Source organism: Microtus pennsylvanicus, chromosome 5 (assembly GCF_037038515.1).
Source record: "Microtus pennsylvanicus isolate mMicPen1 chromosome 5, mMicPen1.hap1, whole genome shotgun sequence".
Lineage (NCBI taxonomy): Eukaryota > Metazoa > Chordata > Mammalia > Rodentia > Cricetidae > Microtus > Microtus pennsylvanicus.
Window position 1 is genome coordinate 108027364 of NC_134583.1, and position 21004 is coordinate 108048367.

At 36.0% G+C, this 21004-nt stretch overlaps 1 protein-coding gene across 7 annotated transcripts in view; it reads right to left on the reverse strand.

The window, feature by feature from the left end:
• The window catches only part of Rfx3 (regulatory factor X3), a 248446-nt gene that overhangs the window by 209606 nt on the left and 17836 nt on the right, over positions 1 to 21004 (reverse strand). For 2 of the 7 annotated variants that reach the window (XM_075973775.1, XM_075973776.1), the window contains exon 2: positions 7091 to 7183. The exons of 4 other annotated variants lie outside the window; for them this stretch is intronic. In XM_075973775.1, the coding sequence (XP_075829890.1) occupies positions 7091 to 7160 (70 nt within the window). In that variant the 5' untranslated portion in view covers positions 7161 to 7183. Of the gene's footprint in view, positions 1 to 7090; positions 7184 to 21004 lie in introns of those variants that run through there. One more of the 7 variants, XM_075973778.1, reaches the window with a different exon arrangement.

A 21004-nucleotide genomic window follows, 5' to 3' on the forward strand; every position in this document is an offset into this window, starting at 1 on the left:
GGCAGAAAAACTGAAAATTTTAGTGCAACTTAAGCTACAGAGTGAATATTCCATGCCAGTCAGGGCTACAGAATGTGACCCTGACTCACATAAAATAAATAATAATGTCAACAAACACACACACACAACTAATTTCTATCCCACATGGTTTTCATAAGTCACAACAGCCACATTATGAGAACACCAGCTGGGAAAAGCAATAAACTTCCACATTTACAAATGCAAAGAAGTCATGAGAACAAAACCACAAAAGAGCAGAGCAAAATTTGCGCTCCTGTAGATATGTGTCCTTGACGTTAAATCAAGGGCTTTCTGCACACGGTCTAGCACTGGGTCTCTAGGCACAACTTATTTTAAGTGTTTAAAAAACATAAGCAGTTTTAATGGCATTCTGGTTTGCAAGTATTAATCGGTGGTAAACAAGTGCGACACGAGTGACTCTACATAAGGAAGCCATCTTGAAATTTATCAGGGGAAAGAAAAAAGAAAAAACTGCCCAAAAGACAAGGTACTACAGGTGTAAAGGGAAAAGTAAAATCAATGAAAGAAATACTGTCTCGGTATATTTGGTACTATTACAGACTATTACAAACTGGGTGATTTATAAAGAATTATTTCTGGCCTGTGAATGGCTTAAAGAGGAAAGGCTGACAATCCCTGGGATCCACCTGGTGGACCAGAGAGCTGACTCCCACTCCTGCAGGTTGGCAGCTCACCCGAACATCTGCATTATGATCTGTGCATATGTATGCACACACTCCAACACACACACTAAATCCACTGACAAATTATTGTAATTTGAAAAAAAAATACTTCTGATAGTGTTGGGGACAAGAAAGTCCAAGGTGAAGAGGGATGAATACGAAATGTTCCCCACAGACTCACGCCTTCTTCCCAAGACATCCCAAAGGCAGAAAGCAGAAAGGTTGGGCTATAAGAAGCAACACGGTAAGGTTCAAACTCACTTTTATTTTAACACATTCTCATAACTGTCCCATTTCTGAGATGACATAAACATTGGGTCTACTGTCAATCACTGCTCAACATTGGGAGAGCCATTCAAATGACAGCAGATGTGGTACACTTTCTAAAGTCATTTGTCAGTTGTCAGAAATATAAGTTCATGGCATTACTTTTCAAGTGATGTGCAAATTTTTAATCAAAAAGACTGATCACACTTAGTATCAAACAACCAGCAAAGAAACACAACATTAAAGTATAATTATTGGTAGTAAAGAGTGACATGTTTGCTAAAGTTATTTTTCATTATTGAATAAAATATTCCTAAACCACTTACCTTTATGAACTAATTGTAAAGAATTCTTATTAAAGAAACAATTAGATGCACAAACTTGGTGTGCAATTAATAATCTGTACCAAAATATGTAGGATACCATCTATATGTGTAGAGGATTGCTTCAATAAACTGATATATTCATACAAAGTCAAAAACAATAAAAAATTTACTTCACTCTCATGGAAATATAGTCAAGATGAGTGTTTAAAAAATTGTGGACAAAAGATACAGACAGGTGTAAAAAAAATCCTTCTTTATAAGCCCAGAACTGATATATATTGAGTGTGTGTGTATGTATGTATATATATATATATATATATATATATATATATATATTCAAGAAAACTCAAAATGTTGATGATAATGTTACCAGTTCAGTTCTAAGACTAAAGACTTGATAATGCCAATGTACAATTGTCAAGACATATTAGATCAGCATTCTAGCTTTCATGTGATAGATGATTTAATACCCTTTTAATTTCTTAGGGGATTTTACGATCAGAAATATGTTTACAAAACACACATACAAAAGCATTCAAAGGCAGAAAGCAGAAACACAAATTAGAAGAGAATCTTCCTTTAGAAATATCTAAGTATATGCTTTCCCTACTAAAGATCAACAACTGTGTCAATCAATTCAAGGCATATATACTGGTACTCTCCCTTACCTGGCAATTGGGTAACAAAACCACCAGAGTTAATATAGTATGGGCTTAAAGTACAAATGTTACATTTGAGTTTTACTTTGTCATGTGCTTAACTCAGTAAATAAACATCTTAATATAATATTTATATTTGGCAAATTTACCTAACATTTTCTAGGACCAATCTTCAATGTAAAAATGACATGATGAACAGGATTGTAACTTGTTCTAGAGCTTTACCCAGGTGTCTCACAACTGAATTCAATGAATTTTAGAAAAAAAATTAATATCTCTGAAGTCCTAGGACAACCCATAATAATGCATGTTGATGTTTCTGGGGCAGAATAAACAAATGTTTCAATTACAGGTAAAGACTAGTAAGTAGTCTCATGTTATTCACTTCAGGTTTGACAACCAGATTAGTTTACCTAGAACTCAAGGAAATGGGATTTCCAGACCATTTTCAATATGAAAAATGAACAGTAAAGAATCTAAAATCTCAGGTATCCATTTCATTTGGAGAGTTAAATGTGAAGATTATAGGAGTTTAACAAGGTGTGTTCCTCAGGGCTCGACACTCAGTATCTGTTAGTGATCAATGTTATGAAATGTTAACTAGTTGCCAACATATGATGCAAGACCATCCAAGAAAGCCTCATTCTTGACTCATATTTCATTTCTTATATATTCTATTATTTTCAAAAAACACTTAAGAGTAGCATAGATTTTATCCTTTTCACAAGGATGTGTGTATGAATGTTTGTCTGCATATATGTAATGTGTACTACATGTATACCTGGTGCCAAGGAGACCAAGGCAGGGAGTTAGATCCTCTGGAAAAGGAGTTACAGACAGTTGAGAGTTGCCATATGGGTGCTGGAACTGAACTGGGGTCCTCTGTGAGAGCAGCATCTCTCCAGCCCCAACATGTAGTTTCTTTTACATAACAAAGGAATTTTAGTACCATAAACCAAAAGTACTCAGTTTTTAATCTTAATATACCTGTAGTGGTTTGAAAGAAAATGGTCCCCAAAAGGAAGTGTGTGGGGGCAGGATTTCGGGTATCTTTTACCCCAAGCTTCCCTCAGTGTGACAGTCATTCAACTTCCTGCTGGCTTCTGGTCAAGACATAGCCAGCTCCATGTCTACCTGCATGCTGTCATACTCCCTGTCATGATGATAATGGGCTGAACCTCTAAAACTATAAGCCACTACCTCAATTAAATGTTATCTTTTATTTATTTATTTATTTTTCCCCCAAGACAGGGTTTCTCTGTAGTCTTGGAGCATACTAACTCTTGTAGACCAGACTGGCTTCGAACTCACAGATATCCGCCCTCCTCTGCTTTCCCAGTGCTGGGATTAAAGGCCTGTGCCACCACCGCTGGGCTTAAATGTTATATTTTAAGAGTTGCCATAGTCATGGTGTCTCTTCACAGCAATAGAAAACACTAAGACAAATCTAAGAAAATAATTTACACATCCCCATAATTTGCATATATAATTCTTAGTCATGATCACAAAAGGAATACGGCATCAAATTAGCAGCATGATTATAACGTGAACTGTAAGGCTGGCAGAGACTTAAAGAATACACATATTATATAGTTGAATAACTAATCCTCGGGATACAGACTTGAGTCACTGCATTATGAAGCCATGCAGTGGTGCAAACCTTTGCTCACTCCTATCAAGAGTACTTTGTTGTCACTCTTGAGGCCCTCCCAATCATTCCATGTCCAGAACAGACTGTGGGGGAAAAAAATCACTCAATAGTATCACCTAGGGGTGTTTAGCTTAGCACACTAAACTAAAGGCTCATTAAGTAGTTTGAGAAAAACAGATGTCACTGCCTTCTTAGAACATAAACTCCAGACACACATTCAATTTGTACAATGAATTTAGTCTAAACAATTCAATTACATTTCAGTCTAAATAGCTATGTTTAACTTCAATTTGTATATTTTATGATTAATTCTTATTACATTTCATGTTTTTAAAGAACCACTGATTTTAGGATTTCTTCCTGTGTTTGTAGGAAAGAAACTTCGTAGATTAGTACAATACGGTAAGAATTAATGCATATTTGTATATCATAAAAACCCAACTTGAAACTTATATTTGAAAAACTCTACAATTCTCTGATGTGAATGAATCATTCCTAGCAATTCTACTACTATTACTGAAGATTACCATAACCCAGTGTTTTTACTCTATAAACAGACAGTAGCTCATAAAAATTACTTTGACAAACCTAAATGTGTTTAACTATACCAGAGTTAGTGTTATGAAATCCAATAAACATTACAAATACCAGAAAGAATGATATACTTACTAATGTTACATTTTCCTTCACTTAATATGTTAAATATATTTAATAAGGGAGTCTTATGTATTTAACTTTTTTTGTATTTTTTGAACTAGTATAAAAACAAACTACTACAGGCCTGATTTTTTTAATCATTTTTATTTCCTGTATAGTGTGTAAAAATCAAGAAAGAGAGAGAGAGAGAGAGAGAGAGAGAGAGAGAGAGAGAGAGAACATCAAGCCTAATTCTTATTTCTGGATCCACAATAAGAAAAGATATAAACCTGATCACCACTTATACCAAAATAAAGAACACATGGAGATAGTTAACTACTCTTAGTTTACAGACAACCATACAGAGCTGTGAATAGCTGTGAAGCTTTGTAACTCAAGGTCCCAAGTGAAAGAAACCAAGATGAATCTGATCTTCAGACCAGTTTGACTTACAAAACTCCCCATGAACATGGTTCCTGCAGAATGTCTTTAATTTGAAAACAATCTGAAAGTTCCTGACATGATGGATAGAATATTTCAGAGCCATATCAGAGTTCACAGCCACACCATCAACATGAGAATTACATTACTCGAATTGAGTTTCTTTACCTGTCAGTCAATGCTTCCCCATTAACATCAAGGAGACAATGGCTACACCATAAACTGACCAATCAAACAAGTTCTTACAAATACTAAACACACACACACATACACACACACACACGTAAATTGTGGCCTACTATGTAAATGAGCTACATTATAATTGCTGACTTCTATACAAACTTGCTTACTTTCCACCAGTTCCCCTTTCCAATAACCTCATTCATTTCACATACAACAGAAGAGATTAACGCTACCCAAACAAAAGGAGGTCTAGATATCAGAGTAAAAGGGAAAATAGTGTTAGAAGAAACACATGTGAAAGTGTTCTCTGCTGCTTTCCTTGGGATGGTGGAAGGATGCTTCCTCCATATCTTTTCATAAGGAAAAGTTTTACCAGCACATTCACTGCTTTATTTCCTTTATATTATTTCTAAAAATATACTGCAACCACCTTTACAAATTCACCTAAGTTTATATAATTATTAGATATACAATGTCTATAGTCACATACTCTCAATTATGGAAATCAGTCAGTAAAATTATGGAAATCAGTAAAATGAGTATCGGATTGATTTGATTAACAACTTTAATGGTTTGAAAAACACAAGAAAATTGTGACACTTCCTAGGAAACTATCTGAAAGAAAAAGCTGGTACTTTAAATATAACTCCTACACATAAATGCAGAGTTATGTTTCAAATCATGTTGTGAGGGCTTAGACACAAAATTAATCACCATTCTTAAAACCTTATCGTAACCTTATATCCATGATAAAATTTCGAGAAATGCACTGAGGAACTTTTGGTGCAACCTCTGGAGGACATTTACAAAACACAGTCTGAAACGGAGGCCACAGCATCAGAGACTACAACTGTACTCCCAGCAATTCCAGTATTTGGGAGGCAGAGACAAAGTTCTCCGTGTCTGTCTCTCTGTGTATGCCGCTGTCTCTGATTCTGTCTAGCTCTCTCATTCTCTCCTCTCTCTCACACACACACATGGGCGGGGGTGGCGGTGTATAGTTTTGGTGTCTCTTTAGCTCTGAGATGATGAGAAAGTTCTTATTTCTCTTTGGTGTTGTTTCCAAATTAACAGCCAGTACATTCATTTTCTCACAGAAACTGAAGATTTTCTTCAGTAAGCAAGGCTACTTAAAGAACCCAGAATTTTTATAGATTCTACCTTATCACCACATCTTCCAATGGAAATATATAAAGGTTTATAGGACTATGAAATAAACTTGAAAGGTAGCTTTTAAAGACTAATTGAACGGGTAGTGTAACTCAGAGACAGGCCATGTGCTTAGGCCCGAGAGACACTAGGTCTAATCCACATCTCAGCAAAAGCAAGCATATTAGGACAGAATTAGGACAGAGAATTTGCCTAGTACGCATGAGGCCCTGGGTTCCAAAACCAGCACCATGGGAGAAATATAAACTACATTTAAAACCATTAAGACACATTTAATTAGTAGATCATTAGATCACCAACTACAAGGTGAACCATATAATTACTTGAAAATGCCAACTTTAAGTTTCATTTTAAAAAAGGAATGGCAAAATATTTTATCAACTTTAATGGACTGGCAAGTGAATTTCAACAATTCAGAAAGGTAAGAACATAGCTGAATGCAAACACCATCTCAGAGAGCAATGATGAACTAATAAGTGCTCAGACACTAAACCTATTCCCCAACATCACACATCCACCCCAGCGCATTTTATGTTTCTATACACCAAAGGAAAGGCTCTCTTTAAAGAACTGTTTGCAATGAAAACAAAGGGCTCACATAACCCAAATGCAGTAACCAACCCATTAATGAGTGGAGGAATTATGACATCATCAGAAACATGTTAGCCAATTACCACATATTCATACCCACTGGTCTAAGTGTTACCATGTCATTGTCTGAACTTCAGAAAGTGACTGCTATTTTTCTGCCTTTAAGTAGATTCTGCTATGTGCACGATGTCTGGTAATTTAACTAGATAGAAATGCAGAAAGTATGTACAATTATTTGGCTACCATTTTAGGATACCCAATCCAGACAATATGGAAGTTGACACATGGGTACCAAAGCAATGTAAAAAGACTGCACCTTCTATTTTTTGTCTCTTTAAACTGGTCTAAGCTTGTAAAGTACTTGATTATCTCACATAAAGGGGTAAGGATGCTTTTTCATTATTTCCTATAAACTGAGTGATAGCTATATGAATTTTCAATACAGCATGCCTTTATTCCTACCTGAGACAGCTGGAGGTGACAGAGGGGCTAGGTGATAGACAGCAGAGAGAAGTTCTCTTATAGTTTCCATAGCACCACGGACAAACAGGGTTCCTGAAGCATTTAAAAGAATTACATGACACAATCTAATGATGACTCTAGTACATATAGTTGTGAAAGAATAAAGTTCCTCACCATATTCATTATCAACCACCAAGAAAAGCATATTTCAAAATTTTAAATATACACTTCTGAAAACTTTCAGACACGAGATCCTGTACATGACAGACTGAAGTATTTTACTCTTCAGGTATCTCTGTATTACACTGTAACTGAGGACGTGACCAAGTTAGCCCTAGTCTTTCAACCAGCCAACAAGGTATTTGTTTCATAAAATGTCAGAAATACCAAAAGTTCAAATATATTAAAAGATAAATTAGATTAACATAAAAATTATTTTTAAAAATCTTGAAACTGTTGATTATTTTAAATTACTGCGCTTGAGGATAAATACTACTATATGTCTCAATTATTTAACAGTACTCTTTGTAATTAAATTTCTCTTTAAGACAAAAAGGATATTGGTTTTGATTTTACAGGAAACAATGGGAATGTTTTAATAAATTGGAATTCAATGAATAAAACTAATGTTTTAATTATCAGAAAAATATAAATGAGGAAAAATAAGAAAAGGCGATTTCTTAAATGTTTGCTTTACAACATGAAGAGGAAAGAACAAACAACTCTAAAAATCATCTGCTAACTCTCTGTATTTAAAGAAATAAAAATGAGACAAGATTAACAGGTAACATATTTTAGCTCAAATCACAAAATCAGTATGATTTCTTGGAAATAGAGAAGCAAAGTGGAAATAAATAGACCATAAAGCTGAAATATTAATAAAATACACACAATAGGCAATTTTATATTTAAAAAAAAAACTTCCGAGATAGGATCTTACTATGCAGATTAAGTTGGCTTCAGACTCAACACAACAGACCATCCCACCCCTGCCTTCTGGGTGCTGGGATTAAAGGTGTATGTACTTTATTTTTTCAGAGGGTTTTTTTTTTTTTTGAAGAAATCTCTGGTTCATAGTAGAAAAACAAGAAAGTTATTTTGAAACCACTAATCTTTATTTCCAATACAGTCAACTTACAGTGACAAGGACAACACAACACACAATTATGTATCTGTTTATATTCCTATTCAGGCTATTTATGCTTGCCTAACTTTGTTCCATGGTATCACAGGTCAGTTTAGCATAATGTGTACCTTATAGTCAATTACAACAGCAATACAGTTTTCTAGCATGATTCAGTTTTGTTTTCATTTTCCCTAAAGGTAGAAGTGACATTAAGTGACAGTTGCCATAAATTTTTATATTGGTCCATTAAACTTGGAAAAATAACAAAGCAAACAGGTACAGCTGGGTCTATATGAACAGGCAGCAAATCTAAATACATGTATTTCAGACTAACAAATGACAAAGCCCACAAAATAATCACAGGTGTTTATGTATCTGAAAGATTACAAGTCAGACTCGGCAACATGAAATAATCTACACTAATTAGTGCATCCACTTTCTCTAAAAAAAAACTGGACATTTAAACTTTATTATCAGATATGTCTGTTACACTGTGACTGTTTCTGAAATGGAGTTTATTGAATACATTATAAATGAAGTGACTACAAGTTTCACAATGATTTTAAGTAACGTAACTACTAATTATACAGGCATATAGCCTTCTAACTATTCCTTTAATTTAATTATTTTCTCCAAATACCCTTCCCTGCATCAGCCTTGTGATCATCCAAGTCCAGGATAAATAACAGTCAATTTATCTTTGCCAATCCCTCCTCTTCAAACAGGCTAAACACAAAATCTCCATTTGGAACAGCTGGTTCTCTGTTTCCCACTATGATACAATTGCTCATGTCTTTGAAGACACTACAAGTTCCTCAGCTACCACACTAGTTCACTGATACAAGTGTGCCTTTATAGTGTGTCACTTTAACATCAAACCTAAGTTCTTCCTCGAGAGCCTGTTCATATACAATGATTCAATTAAAAAGAACTATGTTGGGTATAATATACACACATCGAACATGTATGATCCTCATATACAACGCATTAACTACGTTAATGCACTACCATGTGAACAAAATGCCCTCCCTGGGGTCCTAAGCTCTATGTGGACTTTCAATAATTTATTTACCTCTTGCTGTATTCTATGATGACTTCATCATCTCTGGTAAGGTGGTTAGCAATGTGTGAGAAAGTGACTAGATGCAAGCAAACATGGTGATAAGCAAGACCTGGCTACTTCCCATTCTTACTGTATCCAAATACAGTCTTTCTCAACTGCTTTACAAACCACCAGGAGCCCAGCTGTCTTTAGCTTTTTCATTCATCATGGCACTTCACAACACAGTAAGTCCAGCTGATCTGTCACCATGTCCAATGGCCACTTTCAGCACCATCTTAAGAACAGCCAAGAGAAAGTATTGTTCCAAGTTCTTGAACTTGTGTATGGGGGGAGGGGGGCGAGGTGATGTGGGAGTGTCATATATCAATCTTTTGATTTCATTGGTTAAGTAATAAACAAACTGCTTGGGCTCATAGCTTAGAACATAGGTGGGTGGAGTAAACAAAACAGAATGCTGGGAAGAAGAGGAAGTGAGGTAAGATGCCTCAGACAGAGACGGACAGCTCTGCTCTCTGGAGTAGAGACACCATGCCCCGCTCCCGGGCAGACACACGCGATGAAGCTCCGACCCAGGATGGACGTGGGCTAGAATCTTCCTGGTAAGCGCACCTATCTGTGATACATAGAATATTAGAAATGGGCTAGTCCAGGTGAGAGAGTTAGTCTAGAAGAGGCTAGATAGAAATGGGCCAAGCAGTGATTAAAAGAATACAGTGTCTATGTAATTATATCGGGGCATAAGCTAGCCAGGCGGCTGGGGTGCTGGGAACGCAGCCCCGCCACTCTTATTACTACAGCGAGGTACTCTGCCTACATGCGTGTCTGTGCAGCACATGCGTGCAGTGTCCAGGGAGGCCAGAAAATAGTTGGAACCTCTGAAACTAAAATTATGGACGGTTCTGAGTTGCCATGTAGGTTCAGGCACATGAAGCCACCACCTCAGGAAAAGCAACAAGTATTCTTAACCATTGAGCCATCTCTCCAGCCTCTCCTTGCACATCTGGATGTAGGTTCTGACTATCCAGGTTATTATAAGCTCATGGGACAAGAAGTTTGTTTAGTTCAGTGTCATGCTGAGTTTTAAAACTCTACTTGAGCAGATCCCGAGGACCCAGAGTGCAGTCATGGACAATCCTTCCCAGTGCAGGGGAGATAGACGTACTGACCTCTAGCACCAAGAGTTGTTGGGAAGAGAGCTTGCAGAGGGCAGAGCAAGGCTAAAGTAGACTACACGCTTGGGCAAGCTATAAGAAAGCACTTGGGACATTGGGAAAGAGGTGAACTACAAACTGGGGGCAGGATGATGAATCAGTTCTCCTTTGCCACTGTTCTACAAAATGAGTTCTCCTTTGCCACTGGTCAGGTTGCAATGATAAAGCATGTTCCATCTGCTTCTTGGTAAACAGTCAAATATAAAGGAATATGGTTTGTGAGCTTTGGTTTTTGCTCTTTATTGATGGAGGGCAGTAGTTCTCAAGCTTCCTAATGCTGCAACCCTTTCACACAGTTCCTCATGTTGTGGTGAACCCCATCCATGAAATTTAGTTGCTACTTCATAACTGTAATTTTGCTAAGGCTACTAATACTTTTGTAGATAGTTTTCCAAAGTGTTCGTGATCCACAGGTTGAGAACCACTGGTGTAGGTCTTAGCATGATCCCCATTTCCTTTTTATATAAATGCTTCCTCAGCCTCAATCTTTACTACAACACAACTGATAATTATTATGGCACCATCACTTGTATTAGTGCCAATAAAGTGCTACACTGGCAATCTAGCTCACTGTCATGGGGCTGGCAAACAGCTAGAATCACACTTGTTCACACTTTGCAACACAGCTCCATTGAGTAGCAGTTATATGTATCACCCATGAACTCATGTAATACAAGGAAAAAAGGCCTTGCCCTTTTCTTTTTTTTCCAACACAAGGTTTCTCTGTAGCTTTCCTCAAACTCATAGAGATCCACCTGCCTCTACCTCCTAAGTCCTCTTAAAGGTTTGCACAACCACTGCCTGGCCAAAAGGTATTTCTTAATTAAAAGCAAGAACCCTGGTTTACGGATCTTTATGCTCAATGTCTTATCTATTCTATCTATATCTTCCAAATTCATTTCAGTGAAGACCCTTTCACCTTGACAGTGGATCCTTTCTTAAATGTACACTGGCTGGTTATGCTCTAATCATGTTTTAAATGTTATGCCTTTTTCTTGTCGATTTCATCTGTCCCACTATTTCAAAGGAATGTTTCAACTCTACATACTTGGCTCTACATCTATAGTGTGAATAACCCTCACAACTGTAAAATACAAATCATGGTATTATCTTATCCCTTAAAATGTCTCTACTCAAACACAGAATCTTCCTTTTTTTCTGTTCTTCTATATCCACACAGTACTAAGGTCTTTAAAAGCAATTAAGCTATGCACTTAGTATGATAAGAAGCAGAGAAGACAACTTTTGACTTAAAATCTCTTTATGTTGCCTACCTTGTAGAAAGGCATTATAGGAAAATTACAAAATAACTCCAGAGGCACAATACCTAGCAGTAGTTTTGTGAGTATGAAGGACTTTGGAGCATTCGGCCCTAACTGTGATGCCTATCAAACCCCTCCTCTCAAGGCTTGGGGATCTATACATAAGAGTCAGAGTTGGTGGACAACTCCAATGAAACAGTATTTTCAAGATACAACAGGACTGAAAAACATGAACTCACAGAGACTGTGACAGCATGCATGAGTCCTGCACAGGTTCAAACCAGGCAAAATTCCAACACTGAGGAGACGAAGCAGACACAAATTCCCACCCATGACCAGCTGATACCTGCTAGGAAAGGAAAATCAGTTTTCTCCAAAGGAGTGTCACTGAGTATATCCCACACTCCATGGAAGGCCAACACAAGACAGATCCCATGTTTTTGTTTTGTTTGTGCATGTGTCTGTGTGCTTTTTCTTTTGGTACTTTGAGAGAGAGAAAGTTGAATGGGTAAGAAGGTAGGAGGAGACTGGGAAGAGTTGGGAAAGAGAAAAGAATATTAACAAAATATGTTACATGAAAAGTTTAAACATTAATTTTTTAAAAGTTTACAATTATAAAACATTCTGAATTTAGTATTTTTAACAATGCTTCATTCTTTAAAATTTCATTAAAGAGTCAACAATATTAGTATACAAATTGTTCTTGAGAAAAAATAACTTGTGGTCTACAGAAACCACAAGTAACGGCTAGTGGTTTTACTGCAGACTTAATGTTACCTCCTAACATTAAGTGTTCTTTGCACTGGCTCTAGATTATCACTTTATCCATGTATTCTTCTTACTTGTTAAGCAAATCCCATACCTTTGCCTTTTCTTAAACACGGTCAGGAATTACCTTCCTCAAAAATATGAAGTCAGATAATCACTTCCTATACCTAGTTTAATCCGACTAGCTACTTGTTATATTTCAAGCCATTTGTATTCGTTGAATGCACTACCTTCTCATTAAATCAAATACTTTCATCACATTTATAACAGAATATGGCATTAACAACAGAATATAGTAAAATATAAATAATTAACAAATTAACTATAAAAAGTTGAACATTCTTTGAACTAGATCAAACAGTTCTAAAGGTAATCAATGAATTTACAATGCCTCCAATGTTGAATTAATTCTTAACAGATTCTGATTACTATCAATTCTCTTACCACAACAAAGACACTAAACCGAGCCAGATTAGGCACATCTTCACATCATTTTCACATGGGAAAAAAAATGTTACAGAGACGTTCTTTGTACATATTTACATATTACGGAGAGACCTCACTGTACATGTTTACCAAAACAACAAAAGTATGGCCTGTTCTTTGAAATTCTATCAAAATTGTGAATAGGTTAACATTTAACATGTTAGCATACACATTTTGGTTCTCATAATTTTTAAAAATGTGGCCCCAGGGTGTGGACAAGAGAGGTCACTTTATACATAAATTTTCACTACTAGCCAGTGCTGAAACAACGACTTTATGAAGTCTAGGTCTGTGGTATTACCTTCAGCTACTGCTCTCTCCTAAACACTTTCCTTACATCGCACAGCACACTGATGAGACACAATGAAAAGGATAATATCGGGGCTGGAGAGATGGCTCTGTGGTTAAGAGCACGGGCTGCTCCTCCAGTGGACCGTTTCTGAGCACACACACAGTAGCTCACAAACATCTAGAACTCCTGTTCCAGGGATCAAACACCTTCTTCTGCCTCCCATGGGTACTGCATGCAGAGGGACCACAGATATACATGCAGGCAAAGCACCCATACACACAAAATAAAATGTAGAAAAAAATTAAATTTAAAAGAAAAATTATCAATTTTCAAATTAACTACAAGGAACTAAGTGTTTCTATTCTTAATTCATGTTATCTTTTACTTATCTTTCATTTTATAGCCCTCTTGAGTACATAGCATCCCCATTTTTACATTTTTAAAAACCCAAAATCAAAGGAATATATATTTAAGCAATTTGCTACCAAACAACAAACTGGGACTTAAGTTTCTATTAAAAAAAAAAACACAAAAACAACAACAACGACAAAAAACAAAAACAAAAAACAAACTAGGCCTGACTTTTTTCTCTTTGAATTCTGTAAACAGCAAAACTCTTCCAACTTGGACAGATATTCATTAAGCTGAAAACCCAACTTGTTTGCAACCGGAATTAATCATGAGTGTCTTATATAGCTTAGTTTAGGTATATGGAGATTACACAGCTCCTTACACATACAACAGCTTTCTATTAATATTGTAAATTCTAACAAGTCAATTTTGTATGCATCTATTTCATACAAAGTCTGTATTTGTGTCTTCAACAGTGAAGCATAATTTGGTATTCACACAGAATTTTCTACACAGTGATTGCCCCATACTTAATGGTATAAAAGACAGAGTCAAAAAAAAAAAAAAAAAACAACAGGAATTGGTAGGTATACTGTGTTTTCCAAAGCAAGCAGAATAGTACCAAAGTTAAAAAGAGCCAAAGAAGATGAAAAAGAAGAGAAAGCAAACAAGTCATTACTGTGAAGGGGATGCCTAAAGTTCAAGTATTGAACTCATTGGGGCTAATCCGGCTTGAAATAAAGAACACTTAGAATATTATAGAAGTAACCTAGTAATGGAGCTTCTAAAGTCTAAGCTGTGCTTGGGGTGGGGGCAGAAAAAAAAATACTGCTTACTTGAAGCCATGCTGCTCCCTAGATTGTCTAGTAGGAAGCTAGTGTGATCCTAGATGAGCGTTGTAAAGCATCTCAGTGGGAAAATCCGGCTGGTAAGCTCTTCCGAGACGAATGCTAACGGAGTGCACGACTTAGCCACTGACAAACATTTCTCCCAAAAGCAAATGTATTGTTTAAAAATGACTTTATTCTATATCATTTATTTATTCTAAGCTATAAGCCAGCTTAAGAGGTTGGTTTTACCTTTAGCTGAAACTGTGTGTTTTCTAATCTGTTTTGGGCAGCTGTCAAGTACTCAGAGTAAGCAGTGCCATTTTAATAAGGAAGTCTTTTAATGAAATATAATAGGTCACAAATACCTAATTTCTGCTCTTTACTGTAATTGCTAGTCTTTACTCCAACTGCCACTTTAACCATCTTTTCCAAATGCTGACACAAAAGATGAACAAATCAGGGGTATTAGCATGTGTGTATATTTACAGCTTATTGCTGTCAAAGGCTATAGTTCTACTCTCAACTCCAGCAGCTATATGATGATGACAGCATCCTTCTTCAGACACAGCGACATTAGGAAACACACAACTAATGGCTGAAAAGAAAGAATGCTGACAAGTTAGAAGACATTACATTTTTAGACAAACCACAGTGCTTTTACTATCACTGTGAAAAATTAAATACTTTACTTCTTTATTGTTTCATTAATAAATACTGTGCTTCAATTGACTTACAACTACAAAGCAGTTAAATTAACCTGGTTTTTTATAATGTTTTGAAGTTTGTAAGATGATCAGTTTTATATGAATGTTCAATTATATCACAACATAAAACTACAGGTAATTGCAACAAAATAAAAATAGAATGTCAAAAAGAGAAAGCATAAATAACATGTTTTTATTTTTAAAGGGGGTACTAGGATTATTTGGTTCTGAATCTAATTTAAGTTTATGATAATGTGCTTTTAAAAACTTCCTCCTGAAAACTTTAGATAATAATTTTTGTAACATTATTTTATTATGGGCATATTATTAATCCATGACTCTTAAATTTTGGTATCGCTATTGCTATGGTAATACCAAAAGTCCTATGCACAAACAGTAAAAGTTTTATTAGAAGTTTGCCCATTTTTGAAAAGCTTAGCTTCTCTAAATCAAACTAGCTTGCTGTGAAAAGAAAACCATGACAACTGTTTGTACCTCTTGCCTTATTATTACATCCGGCCCAGTCACTCTTAGAAATTCAATCTATTATGGTTGCTAGGAGTCTGTTGCTGTGCAACCTAAAAGGGTATGCTGTGCTTTCAGGCCAGGCAGTGCTAATAAACCTGTAGGCTTCCCTCTGTGGGGCTGACCAGTGTGTTTAAAGGGCTTAATACTTTTCAAGAGTGATTGGTCTACAATTCAAGACACATCCTATTAAAAACAAGTCACACTGAGAGATTTCTAACAAAGAGATGAAATGCTAAACATACACAAATATTCAAAATGTATCCTCAGAACTCCTGACTAATTTGGTAAAACAAACAGAGATTATGATCTACATTTCAATTATACCACCTACCACTAGAAGTTTTTCTTTCCATATAGTCACCTAAAAGGATATAATTTATATAAAAGAACTCAGGAAGCTTTGGCGGGGGCAGGGGGGTTGAAGAGTGCCAAGTCTGAGTTTTCAAAATCTGCTATAGGTCCAACAATAGAAAAGTAAACTGAGCAAGCCAATAGTTACAAAAGTAGTAGCAATGAATTATAAAAAAAAAAATTCTAAATTTCACTTTACTCTATTCATCTCAATTGATCAGTAATGTGTTTACATTAATTCCAGAATCTATGTATCCTATCACAAAATTTCTACACTTTTAAGATTAATAGTGAATAAGTTATTCACACAAATTTCACTGCATTAGACAACATTATTTTATTTACATTCAATTAGAGAAGGAAATCATAGAGTCTGTCAATAAAATTCTACTAAACAAATTCTGTGAAGCACACTGAGAAGTGGCATAGAATAGGGAAGGCTTTCAAGAAGACATTGTACTACCTGTGTGCTTACACTTGTGAGGCCTTTTTCATGAAGTACTGGGAGAAAAAATACAAAAGTGTAATATCAAAAATATCAAAGACTATACAGGAGAAAGTAAGTTATTTAATAACAACCCAACTTTTAAAAATGTATTCAGGCTTTTCCAATGACATTTGGGTTAAATTAATACTACCTGCAATTTTTTATCCTTAAAAACAAATTTGAAAGACTTAAGATGGCCACTTTCTCCATGTTCTTCACAACCTTTGGCCCTTCTACTGACACGTAGAGCTGGGAACATTCCCATCTGTCAATGCCCTACACCTCACTCACTTTGAAAGAGCCACGGTTCTCTCTCAGGATTCCTTTCACTTCTCATTACACACTACGGGAGCAAAGCAAAGGAAACTTTCTCTCAGAGCATCCAGAAGCAACAAGCAGGAGAATGTGGAACAACTGTCCCAGAACAAAGGACAGTGAATCCAGCAGAAGAGCTGCAGGACACTGAGATGGAAGAGCAACATCTGACCTAAGAATTCTGTCTGAGCCTAGAGATGATCTAAGATTTAGAAGTGACAGTTTGTAAATAGAGCCAACCTGAAAACAGAACAAATAAGAAGTCAGCCAAAAAAGGGTGAGAGAGACAACACACACTAGGAAGGGAATGAGGGAGAACTGGTAGAAAGACACATGCAGATTCGCTTTACAGACGTGAAGCTAAAAGAAAACAGACAGAAAGCATACATCCAATAATGTTATATTTCCTGTGTCATTCTTACTTCTTAAGGTACAACAACTCAAAAATCCTCATCTCCAGGATTCAGGGATATCAGGAGACACATGATATAAAAACCAAGTATAGACTCTACTTAATTTCCAAAGAATAACTGGAATGCTTTCTAATGGTCTTGCCTAATAAATTTTTAATTCTAAAGCTAAAGAGACTGTTAATATGAAGATATTTTTGAAGCAACTTCAATACTGATTCCATAAGTAAGATCAAAACATTAAAATACATATATTACAAATATACATACATAGTAACCAATAGTTACTAAAGCCACATATGACTTAGAAATATATTATTCACTGGGCACGTGTTAGCAAATTTACTAAGTTCCAAAGCAGTTATTTAATTCTTGGTCAATTATTTGACAAATATAATACACTGTTCCAATCTGTTCAGAAAAAAAAAACTGATCTAATGTATACGTAAATCACAAAACAATCCCACACCAGTTTGGAATTATGATTAATAAAAGGGTTATTTATTTAAGGGGAAAACTTACAGAACACTGTCCTAGACAACAGCCCTCTGTGTGACCAGGAACAGAGTCTAGTAGCCGGAAGCGGAACTGGAAGCAAGAGAGAGCAGGGCTACCACTGCTTTTTAAAGCAAAAAAAAGAGACCATACCCAAGTGGGCTGGTATCTTAAAGGCTATTGGCTGTAGGAGCAGAAGGAGCTCCCGCAGCAATCTAATAGAAGTGAAGTTCTAAATTAGGTGTATGACATTTTGATATTCAGGATCTAGTTAAGTAGAATTAAGGAAAAGGCACTGGGATCAACATAAAATAAGTGAAGTGCATATGCTGCAGACTGTTCTCTGGTCCTCCCTGGTCCCTCCCTCGTGAGGCCATACAGCTGTGCTGTGAAACTTGACATCCTTAAAGGAAACTAAGCCATGAAGCTTTGAAAACATGGTGCGCCATACAATTCTGCCTTCTTTTATAAATCCTGGCTTTGTCACCCTATCATACTTCATACCCTACCTTTCTAATTTTACTTTCTATAAATCAAATATCCTAAGTAAATGTTAACTAGAACTAAGTTCTAAATGGATTTTGTTTTCATAATTGTTTTTAAATAGAGATCTCTCTGCCTTTGATAAATCACCTAAGTATGGTGGGTGACCAATGAGTTAAAGGTGAGACTTCCTCTCAATACTAATTATATCTTTTCAACTATAAAGAAAAAAGAAAAGACATCCCAAGGGACATACATACGAGGTTTCTCCTTCCTTCTAACAGTTGTGAATCTGAACCCAAGGTTTCCTTTCTCATAAAACAATGTTTCCTCAGTTTGCTTCTTCAAATTATTTCACTAGGACCCACATGGTGGAAGGAAAGAACCTACTCTCTCAAGTTGTCCTTTGACCTCCACAGCATGCAGTAGCATGTACATTTGTAGGTACAAAGACAAAAAAAATGTAATAACAATTTAAATAATATTGCATATATAATCACAGAAGTTCATAAAAAGGCTTTGGTTTAATGATGCACAAAAATTCCACTAATTTTTACTTACATGCTATAAAATACATATTTACCTAATATTAAATATATGTACCATGTGTAACAATAGCTTCAAATATGAAGCTGTGTATTTCACAATGGCAAATAATGCTGAATATTTTCCAATGAATTAAATGAAAATATGATTTTAACATGAGCACACTGAAAATTCTACAGTTAAAAATATCAAATGACTTAAAATATCTACACTTAAAATTATCAAATGAAAATCATTAGGCAAAAAATCAAAATTTAAGAAAACATGCCTCCATCAGTAACAGTAACTTTTATATCTAAATAATCCTTTGTCTATTTGCACATCCAAAGTTTTATAAATACATTTATCTCATGACTATAATTAAAGATGAGATATGATGGCTATACCACATAAGCAAAGATCTTAAAATTCTAGGACAGGTGTGGTACTTTTAACATAAATCTATAATAAACAAACATTTTTCCAGGTTAAAGTCATACATAAGCAAATTGAGGAAACAACCAATCAAGTTGTAGACTGGTCACTGTAGTCCTCACAATTTTTATATTTTCTCCTTTGCACATGCACTCTGTTTAGGTACTTAGAATACATTTTAGCAATAGTTAATAGGCTTTTCAGAAGAACGTTGAACTTGGATACATGAAAGATTTATTTTTCAAGTCTCTCAAGTGCCAATTCTTTAAAAACTTGTATTTCTAGTCAATAACCACACATAAAAAAAAACTTTTTCAGAGAAAAACATATAAAACTTTAAATCAAAGGCCCAAACAGAAAAGTAGAATATGATGAGAACAAATGAAAGAAAAAATTGAACTGCTAGTATAGCAATTCTATCAATCAAGCATCAATAGTTTAACACACACAGTCACATTTGAAGAAATACCCAAAGGCCCACCTCTGTCTTTGTTCTGAGGTCTTCAAAGTCTGCAGGGCCCATTTAACCCTCTTAATCTGTCTCTAACATCCTTCCTTACCATATCCCTCTCCATAACATTTACAACCAGCCAATATCATCTATTCCCATTTATTTTCTTTCTTCTTTAACTACAGTTGTTGATAACTCTTCTATGACAAGAGGCCTAATCAATTTTGTTCACTGCTTGATCAACAGTTCACTTCTTGATTCACTGTGTCAGTAATTGCTCAAAAGATGCAATGATATAAAGTGGAAACGAGGGCTAGGGAAATGATTCAGTAAGTGATGTGGGATTCCCCTCTGCATGCTGTGAATATGTTTTATTACCATTGGTTAATAAAGAATCTGCTTTGGGCCTATGGCAGCACAGAATAGAGCAAAGGCAGGAACTCTAAGCAGAGGTAGGGGGGAAAGTACGCAGAGTCAGGGAGATGCCATGTAGTTGCCCAAGGAGACAGAACTTTACCCCGTAGGCCACAGCCTTGTGGCAATACACAGAATAATAGAAATGGGTTAATTTAAAATATAAGAGTTAGTTAATAAGAAGCCTGAGCTAATAGGCCAAGCAGTGCTGTAATTGATATAGTTTCTGCGTGATTATTTTGGGTCTGGGCAGTCTCTGTCTACAGTAAGTGGCTGGGAGACCAGAGCTGGATCCTCAGAACCCACATAAACCAAAGGGTATAGTGGTGTACACTTACAATGCCAGCGATGGCAAAATTCTGGAACCTACCCTGGCAACATGCCAGGCCAATGAGACCCTGTCTCAAACAAAAGGTAGGTGTCTCCGGCATGATCCCAGAGGTTGTTCTCTTACCTTCACATCCACTACAGCAAACGCACCTACACCTGCACACAAATGTGCATTTTACACACACAGTCTTCATTTTTAAAGACTAAAAGAGGCTGGGGAAATAGTTCAAAGGGGAAAGCACTCACCCTACAAGTGCATAGCTGGAGTTAGGATCCCAAAATTCATAAACAATACAGGCAGGCATGCTCTGCCTGCAATTTCAGCAGTGGAGAGGCTGTTTCTGCTGCTATCCCAGTGAATACAGTTAAATTAGGTAGCAGAGAGAGACACACAGGGTTGGGGTATACAGTGTGGCGTCCCAAAGGCAAAATCCCCCAATACTCTACTTTCTCATATAATAAGCAGAATTAGAAATACGAGCCTACTTCAACCAGACTTGATAAAGCATTCCATAACTGCTAATATTTCTTTGCCAAGATGCTATAGAAAACCCAAAGGCAGATGGAATTCATATGTGCATATAGAGTGAGGGAACA